The 20,617-nt window shown below is 41.6% G+C and overlaps 1 protein-coding gene across 1 annotated transcript in view; it reads left to right on the top strand.

Annotated features, from left to right (window-relative positions):
* Window positions 1–20,617, top strand: part of LOC142074831 (protein Hook homolog 3-like) — a 134,030-nt gene that overhangs the window by 71,337 nt on the left and 42,076 nt on the right. Inside the window, exons 6-11 of the mRNA XM_075135727.1 lie at window positions 2,284–2,351; window positions 6,984–7,046; window positions 8,066–8,149; window positions 9,391–9,554; window positions 18,243–18,383; window positions 19,388–19,589. Coding sequence (XP_074991828.1) covers window positions 2,284–2,351; window positions 6,984–7,046; window positions 8,066–8,149; window positions 9,391–9,554; window positions 18,243–18,383; window positions 19,388–19,589 — 722 coding nt within the window. The remainder of the gene's footprint in view (window positions 1–2,283; window positions 2,352–6,983; window positions 7,047–8,065; window positions 8,150–9,390; window positions 9,555–18,242; window positions 18,384–19,387; window positions 19,590–20,617) is intronic.

Consider the following 20,617-nt stretch of genomic DNA (forward strand, 5'->3'; position numbering starts at 1 on the left):
TCATCCTGAAACTACTTTTATTCTTCCCTTAAGCAGGAGAAAGTCTGGCCATCCTCTTACTTAGAATACAAGTGTTTTCCCTTCTGTAAGTACATAAATAACTTAATTTAAGCCACCTCTCTTCCACTTGACTGCTTAGTTAACATCTCTGAAGTTGTCAGAGTCAAATACTCTCTGACCAAGTTCTTTTAGATATTCCACACGAGGAGGGTTTAATGTTTAATATAAAATTTACTTATTTGAAGATATTTGATGTTACATGGGATTTTGATTTAGCAGAGTGATACAGCAATATACTGAAATCACAATACAAGCATAATATAGCAATTGCAACATACAGTTGAGTCACAATACAAATGTGATTCCCATTACCGATCTCTCTATGCTCATCGTCATAACACTGGGTGTCCCCAGTTGCCTGGAAGGAATACATGTGTTGAAGTTAGCTCAAGCCTGTTGCTCTCCTCAAAGTTCATTTTATTAGTTGTCCAGTTTTTCTACTTTATGTTGGGCTGAGGCACATATACACTCCCCCCCCCCCATGCTAGTCTGGTTAGCTCAGGAAGCCATTACTCTCTACTAATTATCTCAGGGAAGGCTGTTTATACAACATGATGACCCGCTGGTACAGCCCTATAGCTAAAACAAAGGCTACTCTCCAGTCCCCCTTGTGTTGAGATAAGTTCAGCTTTCTTTACAATAATTGGCGATCATTCCTTACATTCTTCCCTGAGCTCAGCATTCTTGTAGTGTTAGGTTTACGGTTGGACTCGATGATCTTAAAGGTCTTTTCCAACCTAAATGATTCTATGATTCTATGATTCCTCTGATCCTTCTTCCACTGTGGGGGTGTGTTGGTCAGTCACAGAAGTGTAAATTTCTCATTCTTTATTTTGGTAGCTGCTTGGCATTTATTAGTGAGCAATGTATCTTTCCCTAAACATTAAAAACATATGAGATACAGACATCTAAACAGTCTAGTTATATGTAGTTTGATTATTTACTGTTGTGCCTCTTCTAAATTACTTTGAGGTGGCTGATTCCCAACATCTTCCTCTTAGACAAATCATAAAAATGATATGCATGGCATTTGGAAAAAAAAAAAAGGTCATGCTACCTGGCTGGGATGCATATGATATTGGGCTCAGTCTAAACATCAGAATTTGACATTCTAACCACTCAATCCTCTTACAGCATGTTTCCAAAACAGGTCACATCTATATATAGAAAAGGAAGAGAAAATGTGGAGAGGATTTATTGTATTCTTAGTTCTGTGCTTTCTCAAGACCTCATATGGAAATTCTGTGAAATGAGGGTGTTGTCCGAAAAGCGGATTCGTGCCCGGCATGCAAGTAACCAATTCCACACGCTCAGGAGAGATATTGTTTTATTCAGGCCTGGGTGTTCGGTGGACTTGCCACAAATCAAGCACACCTGGTCTAGTCACCTTTCTGCTTATATCCATGCTTCTCATACATATTTTAAGATTCTCTTTTACATATTCATTAAATTTCCAAGAACTAATTATAATATTACATCATCCTAGACACATGCGCACTAAAGTCTTTGGGGTCTTCTTGAGGGTCTCAAGTGGTCTCTGGTGGTCGGCAGGGTAGTGAACTCTTCGTGAACCTGTTCCTTTCTTTCCTTCTAAGGTCGAGGTTTGTCTCCGAGCCACGTCTGGATCACGTTCATTTATGGTTCTTGATTTTAAGGTTAATCTTTACTAGAGTCTAACAATACTACACACCTGCAAACACAATACCTAATTTTTTAAGCATCAAATCTTCATTGTTTTAAAATTACAGAAACGAACAGAACAGTATGCAATGTTCGAAATTACAAAACAAACAAACTATACCTACTACATCAAGGGTGCTGTAGAAAGGCAGGACAAGGAGTCAAAGTCATGGAAAAAGACAACCCATCCTTGGATCCTGTTCTTCTATTGCCTGAATAATTCAGGAACAAAGGGAGAAAAGCACTTGGAGAGTAGACAGTTCTTTTGGGAGGTAATGGGGAAGAAAAAAATGGCCATCATAGGCAAAAAAACCCCAAACATGTTGCAGTGTTCCAGTAAGCCTTGATTTATGTCTGAATAGACTTTTTTTTTCTATAATGTGTTCTTGATTTTGCTGGCCTGAAACTTGAAAGGTAATTACAAATTTCAGTCTCATCTGTAGCACCTGCTCAGCTTGTAGGAAAGATACGACTACTGATCTCATGTTCTGTGTGACTTTCTCAAGCTTAAATAGTAACACACCTGAATGCTCTTATTTTCAGAGTACATACAGACCATAATGATGATGGAAGAATCAGTTCAACATGTTGTCATGACAGCCATTCAGGAGGTATGTTAGAGTGTCCATAGTGTGTAGAAATTAAGCCTTTCAATATTGCAAAAAGATATACTTTTTTCCACTGTGATGAAAAAGGGGCACAGAGTTTGCAATTTTAGAAGAAACATTTTCCTCTTTTGAGTTAGAAAAACAAATCAAACAAGCCTTCTTCATGTTAAAGAACTTTGGTTGCATGCCCCACTTCTCTAGAAGTTTAAATCTTCTCAGCTGTGGTGGGTTGACCTTGGCTAGCCTCCAGGTGCCCACAAAGCTGCTCTATCACTCCCCCTCCTCAATAGGAAAGGGGGAAAAAATACAATGGAAAAGCTCATGGGTCAAGATAAGGACAGGGAGATCACTTACCAGTTACTGTCATGGGCAAAACAGACTCGACTTGGGGAAATTAATTTAATTTATTGCCAATTAAAAAGAGAGTATGGTAATGAGAAATAAGAACAAATCTAAAAACACTTCCCCCCACCCCTCCCTCCTTCCTAGGCTCAACTTCACTCCCGATTTTCTATACCTTCTCTCCCCTGAGCAGCACAGGGGGATGGGCAATAGGGGGTTGTAGTCAGGTCATAACAGTTCATCTCTGCCGCTCCTTCCTTCTCACGCTCTTCCCCTGCTCTAGTGTGGGGTCCCACCCACATGATACAGTCCTCCACGAACTTCTCCAACATGGGTCCTTCCCCCAGGATGCAGTTCTTCAAGAGCTCCTCCAGCATGGGTCCGTTCCACAGGGTGCAGTCCTTCAGGAACAGACTGCTCCAGCGTGGGTCCCCTGCAGGGTCACAGATCCTGCCAGAAAACCTGCTCCAGCGTGGGCTCTCCACAGGGTCACAGCTTCCTTCAGGGCACATCCACCTGTTCCAGTGTGGGGTCCTCCACGGGCTGCAGGTGGATATCTGCTCCACCGTGGTCTTCCATGGGCTGCAGGGGGACAACCTGCCTCACCATGGTCTTCACCACGGGCTGCAGGGGAATCTCTGCTCCGGTGCCTGGAGCACCTCCTCCCCCTCCTTCTTCACTGCCCTTGGTGTCTGCAGGGTTGTTTCTCTCACATATTCTCACTCCTCTCCCTTCAGCTGCTGTTGCACATCATTTTTTACCCTTTCTTAAACGTGTTATCACAGAGGTGCTACCGTCATCGCTGATTGGCTCAGCTTTGGCCAGCAGTGGGTCTGTCTTGTAGCCAGCTGGAACTGGCTCTGTCTGACATGGGGACAGCTTCTGGTGTCTTCTCACAGAAGCCACCCCTGTAGCCCCCCCGCTACCAAAACCTTGCCAAGTAAACCCAATACATTGACTTAAAGAATGTTTTGATAGTGTGGCCCCCTTCCTTTACCTTTCCTACTAGTGTACCTTTCCTCCTGAAGTGTATTATATTGCTTTTATATAAACAACCAAATACTGTAGAATTTTTTCATAAAATCATAGAATCATAGAATATCTCAAGTTGGAAGGGACCCATAAGGATCATCGAGTCCAACTCCCTGCTCCTCGCAGGACTACCTAAAACTAAACCATATGACTAAGAGCGTCGTCCAGACGCTCCTGGAACTCTGACAGGCTTGGTGCTGTGACCACTTCCCTGGGGAGCCTGTTCCAGTGACCGACCACCCTCTCAGGGAAGAACCTTTTCCTAATGTCCCATCTGAACTTCCCCTGACGCAGCTTCATACCATTTCCTCGTGTCCTATCGCTGGTCACCAGAGAGAGGAGATCAGCACCTCCCCCTCCACTGCCCCTCTTGAGGAAGTTGTAGACTGCAATGAGGTCATCCTTCAGCCTTCTCTTCTCCAAGCTGAACAAGCCAAGTGACCTCAGCCGCTCCTCATAAGTCTTGCCCTCAAGGCCTTTCACCATCTTGGTCGCCCTCTGGACACACTCTAATAGTTTGATGCCCTTCTTATATTGAGGCGCCCAAAACTGCACACAGTACTCAAGGTGGGGCCGCACCAGTGCAGCGTAGAGTGGGACAATCACCTCCCTCGACCGGCTAGCTATGCTGTGCTTGATGCACCCCAGGACACAATTGTCTGCCAGGGCACACTGTTGACTCATATTCAACTTGCCATCAACCCAAACCCCCAGATGTCTTTCTGCAGGGCTGCTCTCCAGCCTCTCGTTCCCCAATTTGTACGTATAAGCAGGATTACCCCGTCCCAGGTGCAGAATCCGGCACTTGCTCTTGTTAAATTTCATATGGTTGGTGATTGCCCAGCTCTCTAGTCTATCCAGATCTCTCTGTAAGGCCTCTCTACCCTCGAGGGAGTCCACAACTCCTCCTAGTTTAGTATCATTGGCAAACTTACTTAATGTACATTCGACTCCTGCAACCAGATCATTTATAAAAACATTAAAGAGCACTGGCCCTAAAATTGATCCCTGGGGAACCCCACTAGTGACTGGCCACCAGCCTGATGTAACCCCATTTACTATAACTCTTTGAGCCCGACCCATCAGCCAATTGTTCACTGAATGTATTATAGACTTGTCTAGCTGTGTGCTGGACATTTTGTCCAGAAGGTTACTGTGAGAGACAGTATCAAAAGCTTTTACAAATTTCTATCTAATCATTGGAAAAAAAAATCTGAACAACTAAATGTTGTAACTGGACAAATGAAAAGAAATAGAGAAACATGCAGCAAAATATTCTTTTGTCAATTATTAGCAAGATTAATAGACTAGTTAAGGTATTCCTGATAATACTTTGTAGCATGTTAATAAATGCACTGCAATGTATTTTGTAAAAATGTTGTTTTAAGGATAGTAATAGGAAACCTGATTTCTTTTTAAGACTATGGTGATGGGAAAGACCATTCTTTTGCTGTGCTTAGCAGTCATTAGCCTGGAGAGTTGCTGTATGCAGTAAAGGTTTTCTTGATCATCTTTAAGTGATAAATTACACTAACAATGCAGATGGAAGCATAAAAGAAGAAAACTACAGAATAATGTTAGTGACTGCTCTGTTGCCATGAGTAACTTCTCGTGTGCTCAGTCAGGCTTCATGATGGAGGTTTACTGCAGGGGAATAGTTAAAAGGAATTGTTTCCTGTACTTTCTGACAAGAAAGTGTGGCAAGTGTCCAGAAGTAAATAACAGTTCTTAAGTCTTTGTCAATATGCCTTTCCTTCCTAGGCCTTCACTGGTAATCAAATTGCTTCTGAATGTGAGCAAGAAATGATGAATTCCACGTTGAACACTAGAGCAATTTCACTATTTCTGTTACATCTCGAAAAAGATGTCACTAAAGAGATGTCACTTGAGCCTGAGGGCTCTGCTACCTGTTATCTCTTTGACTCATGCTGCATTCTAACAGTCTTGGATCCTAACTATGGAATCATTTCAAGGACTAAAATTGCAGATTGAGAGTTCTTAAAATTAGGATTTAAAAAAAAATCCCCAAACTACCTACTAGATCAGCTTCTTTTTTCTATCTCTTTAAGTCAGTGCTGTCAGGAACGGGCAAGTGCCAGATTTCCTGCCTAAGTTTTGGGATATTTTACTATTTTACTTTTGTTTTGTGTTTTTTTTTTTTCAGGGAGCAAAACCATTTCTTTTTGAGTTATTTGCAACATATCTGTAATATATATATATTTAAAATTTCTTATGGTACTGCTTTCAACCTTAACTTTACCTTAACTGGTGTCAGGGTTACTTGGCTATCCATTCCAAGGAGATGATATTTTTGTAAATATTGCATCTACAGCTGCCCTTGGTGTGTTATCAGGGGAGCTAATAAAACTGGCTAGCAGTCAGAGCTCAGCCTCTTTGAGCTATTGCTTGCTAGAACCTTCAAATCTTATGTCTTTGTCTCTTGTTTTGAGCCTGCCCTGACAATTTGTTTGCTGGGGGTAGGGGGTTCTTTGGTCTTAAAATATTTGTAATATTTAAATTTATTTCTAGCCATTTATCTGTTGCAGTTGATCAGTGGGTGAGGTTCCTGAAAGAAAACTTTTTTCCCCCAATAAGCATGTTAGTCAATCTGGGGCTTTCTAAGAAAGTAATGACTTGACAATCATTTTTTCCTCACTAAAACCATTACAAACCATTCTTCTAGTCAGATAGATTAGTCAGATTACAAAGAATTGTAATGTTTGTTTCAAAAATACTCATTCTAGAGTATAAATTTTTAATCTGCAAATTCCAGACAAATCGGGAGCAGTAAGCTTGGTCCTCTTTCATTTCTTTATAATTCATTGAGATACAGATGTTTCAAAACCAAAAATAAGAATGTGGGCTCTCAAAATGGGAAAAGATGAAAACAACTGCCAGAGAACAATTTGAGACCTATCTTGCCTGCCACATAATAGCTGCCACCAGTCTAATGCTGCTTCAATACAGTGCTCTGCAAAGGATAGTGTAGCTTTCATGATAGATAATGAATGTGCTTTTTCAGAAGAGAGAATGACTATGTAAGGTAATGTTTTTCATACTTTAGATATTATAAGTCCTGAATATGTCTTTCTGTAATTCTTTTTTAATATACCTCATATAAAAATGAAGTAAAAAAAGTTACTGTTGTCAGAAAAAAGAGCTTTCCTAAAGGTTAAGATGAACCTAATTTTTTGTTGAAACTTACCTTTAATATGCAAATAAATCTTATGTTTTTTCTAATCCAATGTAATCTAATTGCAGTTGATGAGTAAAGAGTCTCCAGTCTCTTTTGGAAATGATGCTTACATTGACCTTGAACGTCAGGTATCTAAGATGAGATGTTTCTTTTTCTTTAATCACAAGAAATCAGTGCCTAATCATTATGGTTCATTGTTAAGCAGTCTACCTTTTCTATTGTGGGAGAGTTTTGTGGAAAATTTGAATAATGGATGCAAAATAAAACTTGACTGTTTTTTACAGTTATCTGTGTAGAAGTACATAAATTCTGGTAGATGGAATTAATTTTTATGTCAGCTGTCCCTTGTAAACTTAAAAAATGAAAGATTATGATCCTGTCTGTGAAAAGTAGAAGGCCCATCTAAAATTTATTATGCATAATAAAATATATACATATGCATTAACTATGTGCATATTTTATCAGACCAATTTTCTTGTAGGTATTTCTTTATTTCCCTGACTACATTCATACAGAAACTTAGAAGATATAAGCCTTTTAATTATTATATAGTCCCTTAAAGAGATATAACTGAATGTTTTCACACTGCTTATAAGATTCAGTGTCTTTTTTCAGATGGGTAGGTTTCTCCATCACAATGTTGATTGCTTCCCCTGTTGTACAGTAAGAGTAGTTCCGAGTGACTAGACAGGTTTTACCTTAACTGTTTATTCCTTGTATTCTACCTCCCAATCTTTTGTGTATTTGAAAAGTAGATTAAAAACTGAAATCATGTATTATTTGCATCCATAAAGAAAAGTGGTATTGATGCTTTTTTTTTCAGTGTACAGAGGCAATAGATTCTTCAGAGCTAAGCTGTTTGCTTTTGAGGGGGCCTCAGTTTACAGAATAAATGTGATAACTTCAATGTTTTGTTTCAAGACCAAATATCACCTTCAGCTATATTTACCTTTGTTAGACAAATTAAACAATGATTACAGTTGCTACTTTGTTTCACTGTAGAAGCAGAATTGCTTTTCTTTTTTCCCCAAACTTCAATATTACATAAATGTAAAAAAAGACTTACAATCATATAATTCATAGTTTTGCTATATCATTTATAGAGATATATGATTATGAAACTAAAAATGATTGTTGTTTATGATAGCTGAAGAAAACTACAGAAGAATTAAATGAAGCCCTAGCAACAAAAGAAGAAATTGCCCAGAGATGTCATGAGTTAGATATGCAGGTAGGTCATCTTCAAATCGAGAAAAAAGTATGTTAATTCTTGGACAGCTGAAGAAAGGGATTATTGTGGAAATCTACCTTTTATATTTTAAAAAAAAATTCCTCAATTGCTGTATTTCCTTACCCATGTTAGCAGAGCAAAAAGTGCGTGCCCAGTTGTATTGATTCAATGATGTCAGCATTAAGGTGATTGGTACTGACAAAACTTTTTTGCATTCAAGCAAGAAATGAGCTGCATTGCTCAACTCATGAGTTACAGAAATCCTAGGAGGAGTTCTGCTCGTATAATGATTTCAGTAAAAACTTACAACCAAATCAAAGTTACTCTAGACTATCACCTATGCATAAACTAAGTTTTACTGTAAACTGAGCATATCTGATCTGGAAGGCATCAACAGACTAAACCTTGAACCCAGAAGAGCCATTTCAATCAGTTCCTATTTTGGTGTATAATTTGACTTTTAGCCAAGCAGTAATGACCGGAATTAATGAAGCCTTGTGCCTTATTGATTTGTGTTTGACGGTTGGTTGATTTTGTTGTGTCAGATGCAAGTTCTGATCAAAACTTTCCTTTCTTTTGGGATATTTATATTCTTTCTTTTCCCCTCCTACCTGCATTTTGATTGTATAGTGTCTAATAATATGAGCTTATGCTTCAGACATTCTTTGAGTCACAGTACTTTGGCTTCTCTGCCCCACTTCCTGTTTTCACAAAGCTGGCAGAAATTTAATCATCTTTGGGACCTCTGTTCCTGTTTCAAGTCTGTTTGCAATTGGCCATTGGATTAAAAAATTTCTTGGAGAGGCATGGCCATGAGAGACTTGAATATTCTGTGTGATTGTATAAACATTGTTTCCTTTGGAAAACATGTTAAAAAACCTTACTATGGGGTGCTAGGGTGTGTGCGTGGGGTGGTGGTGCTTGAAAAGTAGGCAGACTTTAATATAGTGACATAATCTTTGATAACTAAGATATTTTTCTTTAGATATTTCTGAGAAATAAAGGTAAGAACGCTGTTTTCTTTATGGTAAATCCTGTCCCTAATGCTGTAGTAGTACATTGGTTACATCACATATCAAATGAAAAAGTATTAAAGTTACAATGTGTTCCTGTGAAATACAGTTTTGTGAACTTCGATGTTTCCAGTTATGAGTTGTGTTAATGTTTTGCTGTGTGCACCAAAAAATTGCTCTTTATAGCTGACAGCTCCATTATTCCAGTCTGTTCTTTTATTACAACAGGTTGCAGCACTTCAAGAGGAGAAGAGCATTTTACTTGCTGAGAACCAGATTCTGATGGAACGTTTGAATCAATCTGATTCTATAGAAGATCCCAACAGCCCTGCAGGTCATAGGCACTTGCAGCTGCAGACCCAATTAGAGCACCTCCAAGAGGAAACGTTCAGGTAAAAAAGCCACAAGTGGATAAACTGTAGTTGGCAGCCAGTATGAATTGTACGCTTTTGTTTCTACTGGCATTTATGCTAAATTATTATAATGGGTGGCATAATAACCATAGTAGTGAAGTTTCTGTTATGATCTACCTGTTTATAAGCTCACACTTTGAAAAATGTGGATTTTTAAAAAAAATACTGAAATGCTGCATCCACTCCCCTTCCCCTCCCCTGGAAGTTGTAGTAATTCCTAGCTGAAAGTTTGATATGGAGTGTACTACAGACAGTATTTTTAATAGCAAAGTATTTCCTTTTATAAGTTTGAAAAAAAATTATTTGCTATCTGAAAGATAAAAGCAGTCCTTGATGTAAGGGTACGTGGAAGGAGAGTGTCTGCTCCTTTAAGGTTATCTGGTCAAGGACCTTTTCACTGCAAAAAAGGGATAATAAGAAAAGGAGGAAACCATAAACAAGAACATACAGGGACACAAACCTAACCGAGAAATGATAAGGGAGGCAGTGACAAGAACCAAACCTGGTCAGTCACACCAAATGATAAGCGTATGCGAGAGTGTGAGAATGCTTATTCCAGGAAAGTTATCTGATCGAGGAACTCCTAAATTGGGATGATAAGAAAAGGAGAAGACAAAAAACCAAACATACAGCCACACAGACCTGACAAAACAAACATGGAGACAACAAGAAGCAAAGCACGCCAGTCATACTAATTGATGGGCTATCAAGAAACTACAGGTGCCACTTCCAGGAAGATCAACCAGGACTTTGCAATTGATAAGACTGTAAACCAGGGGAGATCCTGGACACTGGACTGGGAGGGGTGAAGGGATCGATAGAACTATACAAATCGATGAAGGAACGTACAGGGGGAAGGAACAAAGAGGGGGTTAGATAGAAAGGAGTATAAAATGGGGCTGGTCAGTACACCCTGTGCCTGATCACTGCAGTCTGTTCTATCTTCTTAGTAAATCTTTTCTTAACTGTCTGTGTAATCTCACTCTCTATCCCGTTTGTATGTGTGCTGCAAGGACTAACTGCCAGCTATCAGTGAGACTGGTGTGAGTGGATTTGGGGCCAGCAACTGGAGTCAGACTGGGGCTGTAGGCACCCCACAGCCTGTGGTGTCATCTACTAGAGCGAGTGAGGGTCCTAGAGTCAGTAGTTGAAGGGGCCATAGCTCTCTGGATCTAGGGAGGGTTCTACAGACTTTGTGCTTGGAGTGTGAGCTACTGGGGGAACCAGCACACGTGGATTTGGTGCCAGCTACTCGAGTCAGACTGACGGTGTAGGTGCCCCCGGTCAATGCTGTCAGCAACTGGAGTGAGTGGGAGTCTCAGTGCCAGCTACTGTAGCGGGTGGGGGTCTCACCCGTCAGCCACTGGGGTGGGAACAACGTGTGTCCCAAAAACCAGCTACTGGAAGGGACCAGTGCAATTGTGGGTATGTGTGTGCACGTGTGTGAGGACTGCAAGGACTAGGTGCCAGCTACTGGGGAGATAAGCATGGGTGGATTTGCGGTCAGCTACTGGAGTCAGACCGGGGGTGTAGGTGCCAGGCCTGTGGTGCACCTGACTGGGCTACAGTGGAAATCCTGGGCTGGAGCTGCTGGAGGTGGTGGCCACTCTTTACATCACTTAATACTCAAGTGACCTCTATTCCCCCTCTGTGTTTCCTCTAACACAAGGAAATATTTTTCCACATTTAACTCTAAGCACTCCCTATTCACCCTCACTTTCAGCCTGCATAAGTCAACGCTGATGCTGAGAGAAGCGGATCCCTTTCACCCTCACCTTCTCATTCTTGTTCCTCTATTTTCCCTCTCCTCTGATTGAAACTAGAGTGTCTCCTGTGGTGGGTCAACCTTGGCCAGCTGCCAGATGCCCACCCAGCTGCTTTCTCACTCCCTCTCTCCAACAGGACAGGTGGAGAACATAAGATGAAAAAGCTCGTGGATTGAGATAAAGACAGGGAGATCACTTATCACTTACCATCATGAGCAAAACAGACTTGACTTGGGGAAAATTAATTTAATGTTGCCAATTAAAATAGATTTGGATGGTGAGAAACAAAACCAAAAATTAAAACACCTTCCCCCCACACCCACTTTTTCCCAGGCTCAACTTCTCTCCTTCATTCCTGACTCTTCTTACCTCCCCCCACACCCTGAGTGGTGCAAGGGGGATGGGGAATGGGGGGTTGTGGTCGGTCCATAACAGTTCCTCTCTGCCACTCCTTCCTCCTCACACTCTTCCCCTGCTCCAGCGTGGGTCCTTCCTATGGGCTGCAGTCCTTCATGAACTGCTCCAGCGTGGGTTCTCCACAGGCCGCAGTTCTTTTCAGGAGAAACTACTCCAGTATGGGCTCTCCACAGGCTGCAGTTCCTTCAGGAAATACCCACCTGCTTCCAGCATGGGGCCCTCCACGGGCTGCAGTGTGGATATTTGCTCCACCATGGTCTCTCCCACGGGCTACAGGGGAATATCTGCTCTGGTGCCTGGAGCACCTCCTCCCCCTCCTTCTTCTCTTACCTTGGTGTTCGCACTGTTGTTTCTCACACTTTCCCCCTCACTCCTCTCTGCCTCTGTGGTGTTTTGCCCTTTCTTAAATATGTTTTCACAAAGGCATCACCACCTTCTCTAATTGGCTCAGCTTTGGCCTGCGGTCGGTCTGTTGATGGAGCCGGCTGGAACCGGCTTTGTCTGGCACAGGGTAGCCCCTTACCTCTTCTCACTGAGGCCACCCCTGACCCCCCACAATGCTACTGAAACCTTGCCATGTACACCCAATACATCTCCCTACACTTTTGCTTTTTCTTTTCTGCCCTCTTTTCCTACACCCTTCTGTAATTCTGATGTCAACTTTCCTGTAACCTTTTATTACCTTTTGTGCATGTGTTTTCCCATCCTTCTACTTTCTCTTGCCAAGCTTCCTTCCTCTCTCTTAGTTCTTCTCACTTTGTGTACACATATGACCCCCTCCCTTTTGTTTCTTGAAAAACAGTCTGTGCTTCTCCATCTTTCATTCCAGCTAATGAACGTTTTCCTTGTCTCTATATAGCTACACTGTAAAGAAATAGTATATTCATGTTTCTCTAAATTGCCCTTATAACTCATCTTAGGATATTTTTCTTAATTATCTGGAACAATTCCTACCACAATCTGATTGTCACTTTCTGTTTATACTAAACAGGTTTTCTCTCTCTCTTCTTCTCTCCCCCACCCCCCTGCTTTAATTTCTGCACTGCCTGTAACAGTGGTCATTCCACCTTCCTCTATGCTCTTTACATCAAAGTTTTGGAGACTCTTTGAAACCTTTCTCATCTGTCCACTGGATCTGTTGTCATGGTTTAACCTGGCAGGCAGCCAAATACCACTCAGCTGCTCGCTCACTCTCCCACCCACCCCAAGTGGGACAGGGAGAGAATCGGAAGGGTAAGAGTGAGAAAAACTCGTGGGTTGAGATAAAGACAGTTTAATAGAACAGAAAAGGGAAAATAATAATAATAATGATAGAATATACAAAATGAGTGATGCACAATGCAATTGCTCACCGCCCACACTGACCGATAACCAAGTAGCGATCGGTACTTCCTGGATCACGCCTGTCGTGGTTTAACCTGGCAGCAGCCAAATACCACGCAGCCGTTCACTCACTCCCCCCACCCCCAGCGGGACAGGGAGAGAATCGGAAGGGTAAGAGTGAGAAAAACTCGTGGGTTGAGATAAAGACAGTTTAATAGGGAAAGCAAAAGCCGCGCACGCAAGCAAAGCAAAACAAGGAATTCATTCACCACTTCCCATCGGCAGGCAGGTGTTCAGCCATCGCCAGGAAAGAAGGGCTCCATCACGCGTAACGGTTACTTGGGAAGACACACGCCATCACTCCGAACGCCCCCTCCTTCTTCTTCACCCAGCCTTATATGCTGAGCATGACGTCATATGGTATGGAATAGCCTATTGGCCAGCTGGGCCAGCCGCCCTGGCCACACTCCCTCCCAGCCCCCTGCACATCTGGCAGGGCATGGGAAGATGAAAAGTCCTTGACTAGCGTAAACAATACCTAGCAACAACCAAAACATCAGCGTGTCATCAACATTATTCTCACACTACATCCAAAACACAGCACTATACCAGTTAATAGGAAGAAAATCAACTCCATCCCAGCCAAAACCAGGACAACGCCTACCATTCATATACTGAGCATGACGTCACATGGTATAGAATACCCCGTTGGCCAGCTGGGCCAGCTGTCCTGGCTGTGCTCCCTCCCAGTCTCTGCTTGGTAGCACGGAAGCTGTCCTTGACAGGGTACTTAGCAACAACTGAAAACATCAGTGTGTTATCAACATTCTTCTCATACTAAATCCAGAACACAGCACTAGGAAGAAATTTAACTCTATCCCAGCCAAAACCAGGACATCTGTCTTTCAGTGCTCCTTTATCTCCTTTCTCTGCATTCTCCCTGTGTGATTTCTAATGACAACTTGTCTGTCTTTTTATTCTTCCAGCTCTAGTAGACCAAACAGGTCTACTAGGTACAGCTTTGTTGATATGCAGCATGGTGCAGCAGCTGTTTTCTCAACCTTCTGTGTCCTTTGACTGTTCTAGTCTATCATTGAAACCTATGTATTTTTCAGCTTAAGGCTCCCATTGACCATTTTGTCTCCATTCTCCTTGAATTAACTGCTTGAATTAACTGGATGTCGTGGTTTAACCCTAGACAGCAACTAAACACCACACAGCCGCTTGCTAACTCCCCCCTCACCAAGTGGGATGGGGGAGAGAATCAAAAAAAAAAAAGTAAAATTCATGGATTGAGATAAAGACAGTTTAATAGAACAGGAAAGGAAGGGAAAATAATAATGATAATAATGATGACAGAATATACAAACTAAGTGATGCACAATGCAATTGTTCACCACCCGCCGACCGATGCCCAGCCAGTCCCTGAGCAGCTATTGCCACCCCCCGGCCAACTCCTCCCACTTTATATACTGAGCATGACGTCATATGGTATGGAATACCCCGTTGGTCAGTTGGGTCAGCTGTCCTGGCTGTGCTCCCTCCCGGCTTCTTGTGCACCTGGCAGAGCATGGGAAGCTGAAAAGTCCTTGACTTTGTGTAAACACTACTTAGCAACAACTAAAACATCAGCGTGTTATCAACATTCTTCTCATACTAAATCCAAAACACAGCGCTATACCAGCTACTAGGAAGAAAATTAACTCTATCTCAGCTGATACCAGGACACTGGACTCCTTGAATTAACTGCTGCTATACCTCTTTCTTGACTGCATCCCCTTTTATGGGTATCTTTATTAATTTTTTATTTTATTTTTGGATCAAATTCACAATGGCACTTTGCACTCTGTGCTACCAAGTTGTCTTCTCCACTCATTCACCATGTTTTGTCAAAGTTTCTCTTGATTATTCCCTTCACTCACTGCCAACTTCATGCAACTTTTCCTACATATATTGATGAGAGTTTGTCATACCAGAGACTTTGTTCTGTGCTCTTCACATGCTAGTCAAAATACTTGGTTTTTCAGAGGCACTGAACAGGCATAGCATCTAAAAATAAAAATTAAGTGAGAGCTACAGCATTCAAAACATCTGAAGAGCAGGTCTGGCTGCCAACATTGATGACAGTATAAGGGAGTTGGACAGCTGGATAAAATCCTGGGATAAACCCTAGGATAAAGTTTTCATGTTCAAACTTTCTGTGCCCCAAAAGGGGGGGGGGAAGTGAAAACTTCTGCAAGAACTTCCAATGTTATCATAGAGAAATCTCAGATTTTTTTCTTTCCAGCACAGTTGATACACACATTTCCTTGTGATATTTCAAAGTAGAAACATTATAATTGAATTGGAAGCATCAGAAAAGTGATGTGCTTCTATGTTTTTGAATAAGCGAGGCATTTGAGAGCAAAACTCCATTCTGTGTGGTGTTGCACATTGGACTGTTGTTTCCTTTTCATTGTGCATCAGAAGGCTTTGTTTCTGGTGTTTCTAGAGAGGATGATGATCATGAAGAAAGTTAATAATGGCTCAAGGTGAGAATCATAGAATATCCTGAGTTAGAAGGGACCCACGAGGATCATCGAGTCCAACTCCTGACTCTACACAGGGCGACCTAAAAGTTAAACCATATATCTAACAGTGATGTCCAAACTCTTCTTGAACACCGACAGGCTTGGGGCCATGACCACTTCCCTGGGGAGCTTGTTCCAGTGCTTGACCACTGTCTCGGTGAAGAAGTTTTTCCTAATATCTAATCTTAACTTCCCCTGATGCAGCTTTAAGCCGTTCCCTCATGTCCTATCACTGGACACCAGAGAGAAAAGATCAGTACCTCCCTCTCCGCTCCCCCTCACAAGGAAGTTGTAGACAGCAATGAGATCACCCCTCAGTGTCGTCTTCTCTAAGCTGAGCAAACCTAATATCCTCAGCCGCTCCTCATAAGTCATGCCCTCTAGTCCTTTCACCATCTTTGGTGCCCTCCTTTGGACGCACTGTAATATTTTTATATCCTTCTTATATTGTGGAGCCCAAAACTGCACACAGTATTCAAGGTGAGGCCGCACCAATGCTGAGTATAGTGGGACAATCGCTTCTTTCGACTGGCTAGCTATGCTGTGCTTTATGCACCCCAGGATACGGTTGGCCCTTTTGGCTGCCAGGGCACACTGTTGATTCATATTGAGCTTGCCATCAACCAAAACCCCCAGATCCCTTTCTGCAGGGCTGTACTCCAGCCTCTTGTTCTCCAATCTATACATACATCCAGGATTACACTGTCCCAGGTGCAGAATCCAGCATTTGTCCTTGTTAAATTTCATGAGGATGGTGATTGCCCAGCACTCTAATCTATCAAGATCTCTCTGTAAGGCGTCTCTACCCTTGAGGCAATCAGTGGCTCCTCCTAATTTAATATCGTCAGCAAACTTACTTAGTGTGCACTCAACTCCTGTGTCCAGGTCATTGATAAAAACATTGAAGAGAACTGCCCCTAAAATTGAGCCCTGGGGAACACCACTAGTGGCTGGCTGCCAGCCAGATGTTACCCCATTTACTACAACTCTTTGAGCCTGACCCTTCAACCAATTGTTCACCCATCGTCTTGTGTACATATCTAGCTGTATGCTGGACATTTTGTCCAGAAGGATACTGTGAGAGACAGTATCAAAAGCTTTGCTAAAATAAGTAAAAAAAACCCCACATCCACTGCCTTCCCTTTGTCTACTAGGCAGGTAACCTTGTCATAAAAGGATATTAAGTTAATAAGGCATGACTTTCCCTTCATAAACCCAGGTTGGCTTTTACCGATGACTGCATTGTCTTTCAAGTGTTTTTCAATAACCCCCAGAATAACCTTCTCCATAATTTTACCAGGCACTGAAGTGAGACTGACAGGCCTGTAATTACCAGGGTCTTCCTTCTTACCCTTCTTGAAAATCGTGACAAATTTGCTAGCTTCCAGTCGACTGGGACCTCTCCAGATTCCCAAGACCATTGATAAATAACTGAGAGAGGTCTCAATAACATCGGCCAACTCTTTCAGTATCCTGGGATGAATCCCATTGGGCCCCATAGACTTATGTGCATTCAATTGCAGCAGCAAATCCTGTACAAGTTCAAAGTCAACTGGGAGCTTCACTCCCCAAGTTGCAGTCCTCCAACCCAGGGCTCCGGGGGTCCCAGGGCCCATCTTCGGTGTTAAAGACAGAGGCAAAGGCGGCATTAAACATCTCTGCTTTGTCTATGTCCCTATTTGTGAGGTGACCAACCTCATCAAGTAACAGACCACTATTTTCTTCAGTCCTCCTTTTGCTGTTAGCATACTTAAAAAAGCCTTTTTTTTTTATCCACCACAGTACTGGCCAGCTTCAACTCCAGTTGAGCTTTGGTTGTACGAATTTTCTCCCCACAGTGACAAACAGATCTCTGTAGTCCTTCTGTGTAGCCTAACCTTGCTTCCAAAGTCCATACGTTTTCTTTTTCCTCTTAAGTTCCAGAAGGAGATCCCTGCTCATCCAAGCCAGCCTTCTGCCCCACTTGCTTGACTTCTGACGCTTTGGAATTGCCTGCTCCTGCCCTCTTAAAAGATGGCTCTTAAAAAGTGACCAGCATTTATGGACCCCAATACCCTTGAAAGCAGACTCCCAGGGGACCTTACTAACTAGTTCCTTGGGCAGCCTAAAGTCTGCTCTCCCCAAATCCAGGGTAGTAGCTCTGCTAACAGTTTTTCTCATATCACCAAAGTTTTTAAACTCAACCATTTCATGATCACTGTGGCCAAGACAGCCACCAATCATCACATCACCCACGAGACCGTCTCTATTTACAAACAACAGATCTAGGAGGGCACCTTTCCTAGTCGGCTCCCTTAGTACCTGTATCAAAAAGTTATCTTCAACGTGCTTCAGGAATTTCCTGGACCTGTTCATGCCTGCTGTATGATAGTCCCAGTTAACATCTGGGAAGTTGAAGTCACCCACAAGAACAAGGGCAACTGATCTAGAGATTTCCCTTAATTCCTTATAGAATAATACATCGGTGTCATCGGCCTGGCTGGGTGATCTATAGTCAACTCCCACAACAACATCTGCTTTATTAGCTTTTTCCCCTAATCCTTACCCAGAGGCTCTCAACCATGTCGTCCTGTTTTACTTCCATTGTACAGGTTAGAAGCTGCCAAAGATGACTATCGCATACGTTGTGAAGAACTAGAAAAGGAAATTGCAGAACTGAGACAACAGACTGAAGAGCTTAGTACATTAGCAGAAGAGGCTCAGTCTTTGAAGGATGAAATAGATGTACTCAGGTAAACTATGTTCCATTAGCTTTGGGTTGTTTTTGCTTTTTTAGAATATATAAATAGTTTTAATCCACAGTAAAATTCATATAATTAAATTTAGTCTTCATTAGCTTTTGGTGTAATAGTTTTAAGGATGGATATGTATTAAAACACTTCTTAAGCAAGTAAGTAAAAGCCATTCTGTGGCCATCAAAGTGATGGTTCTAACTTGTGTGTCAAGCAGTCTGACATCAGATTACTAAGTACCAAAAAGTTCAGTTCAGCTGAATTCATTCCAGTTTCACACTGTTGAGTATGGCTATGGGGATTCATTTGTTATTGTTAGCTTACAGGTTTTGGGTGTTTGAAATTTTTGTGAAAACTTTCAAATTAGAGGATATTTTCCTAATGTTGTTTGTTTTCAATCAAGCTGTGAATTACTTAGGAGTTGGTTACAATTTAAAGTAATGATCCAATATTGAGAAAACTCTGTTTGAATGTATTATAAACTGAGCTCTGTCTTGCATTTTTGTTAAAAAGGATTCAGACTCCAAAACTATTATGGTAATCCCGTATGACTGCTTGGGAAATGGATATAATAGCTGTTAGCATAAATTTGCCATTTCCTTTTTCAGAACACGTTTATCCCTGGTTATCTTAAAAAAAAAAAAAAAGTGAAGGGCAGAAAATATTACTTTTACTCTGGTAAAGCAGTGGCTTTTGAGGATGAATTTAGAGTTGGAAGGAAATAAGTTGGAATTGTAGGAATGTTAACAATTTATTTTTTAATTAATATTGGAAGCAGATAAGGAAATTATAGGAAGAATTATGCCATTCAAAAGCACTTCTGATAACAGCACTTTGTGTCAACTAATGGGGGGGAGCAGACAACTTGAAAACCAAGACATTTAGTAGTGTGTGAGGATGTTTGTGTTCTTGTGCTCCCTTGATGTCTGGGAATGTTTTCTACATTGATTTCTAGTCTTCCAAGTACAGATTTGATACAAATGTTCAATCTCTTGTCTTCCCAGGCATTCTTCTGATAAAGTGGCCAAGTTAGAAAGCCAGGTAGAGTCATACAAAAAGAAACTGGAAGACCTGGGTGATTTGCGGCGGCAAGTGAAACTATTAGAAGAGAAGAATACGGTGTACATGCAAAACACTGTGAGCCTGGAGGAAGAACTAAGGAAAGCCAATGCAGCACGTAGCCAGCTGGAGACATACAAGAGACAGGTGAGAACATCATCAGTGCAATAATTCTCTGCATTTCTCAACATTTCTTCTTTGCAACGTGGCTTATACCTCAAAGTAAAAAACAAACAAAAACAGCTCCTTGTGTTTGCTTCTTTTGTAAATACTTCTTTCTTTCTCCCTCCCTCCCTTCATTGCTTATTGGTCATTATGTCAAATTTGTGTTACTTTTGTCAATGAACAGTCTTACCTCTCAAAAAGTAACAGGTTTATCAAATTATTCCTAATTCAAGTTCAGTAGTGGGGCTAGAATTAGAGCTTCTTTCTCAGAAAAAGCATCCACTCTTCACTTGAAAATTTCCAACAGTGGGGAATCCACCATAGCCTTGGTAAGTTATTCGAGTGGTTAAGTAAGATTTTTTTCTTTAAGTTTCTAACCTGAATTTGTCCATCTGTGGCTAGAAAGTATACATCCTTCTTCCTCTATATCATCCTTGTTGCATATATGCATCAAGAAAAGCACTTTGAGTATCACCAGAACCCTCAGGAGTGGAGAACATCTGTTTATTTTCCTGTTCCACTGAAAGGGATGTGACTATTTCTATAAAAGTGGAGGACATGTGCATATTTACTTTTTGCATCTACAGTACATTGACCTGCCATCATTCTGAGATCCTTTTTGCAGGGCCAGCTTGAGCTCAATTTATGTGAACAGTGCCTTGTCTTTATTCTGACTTCCCTTAACCTTGAATGGTCACACTACAGGTGTCCCTACATGTCAATCCACAGCAGAATTTAAAAAGATACAAAAACAGGCACCAAGAACATTGCAAGCCCTGGAGTCATGTGCATCCCTCAAACTTGAAAGCTGTTTCCCTGCATTTGGCCATCTTGATAAGTAGGGCAATTAGCTTGCACCTCCCTGGGCTGGTTGGTATTATAGTCCAATTAATTCCACCAGAAAAAACAGAACTTGGATAAGAAAAAGGCTGAAGTAACATATAATCAAAGGGAAAAGGAAATATAGAAGGAGACACTCTTTCACACACCATTAATATCTCATTTGCTCA

This window comes from Calonectris borealis, chromosome W (genome assembly GCF_964195595.1).
Source record: "Calonectris borealis chromosome W, bCalBor7.hap1.2, whole genome shotgun sequence".
Taxonomy (NCBI): domain Eukaryota; kingdom Metazoa; phylum Chordata; class Aves; order Procellariiformes; family Procellariidae; genus Calonectris; species Calonectris borealis.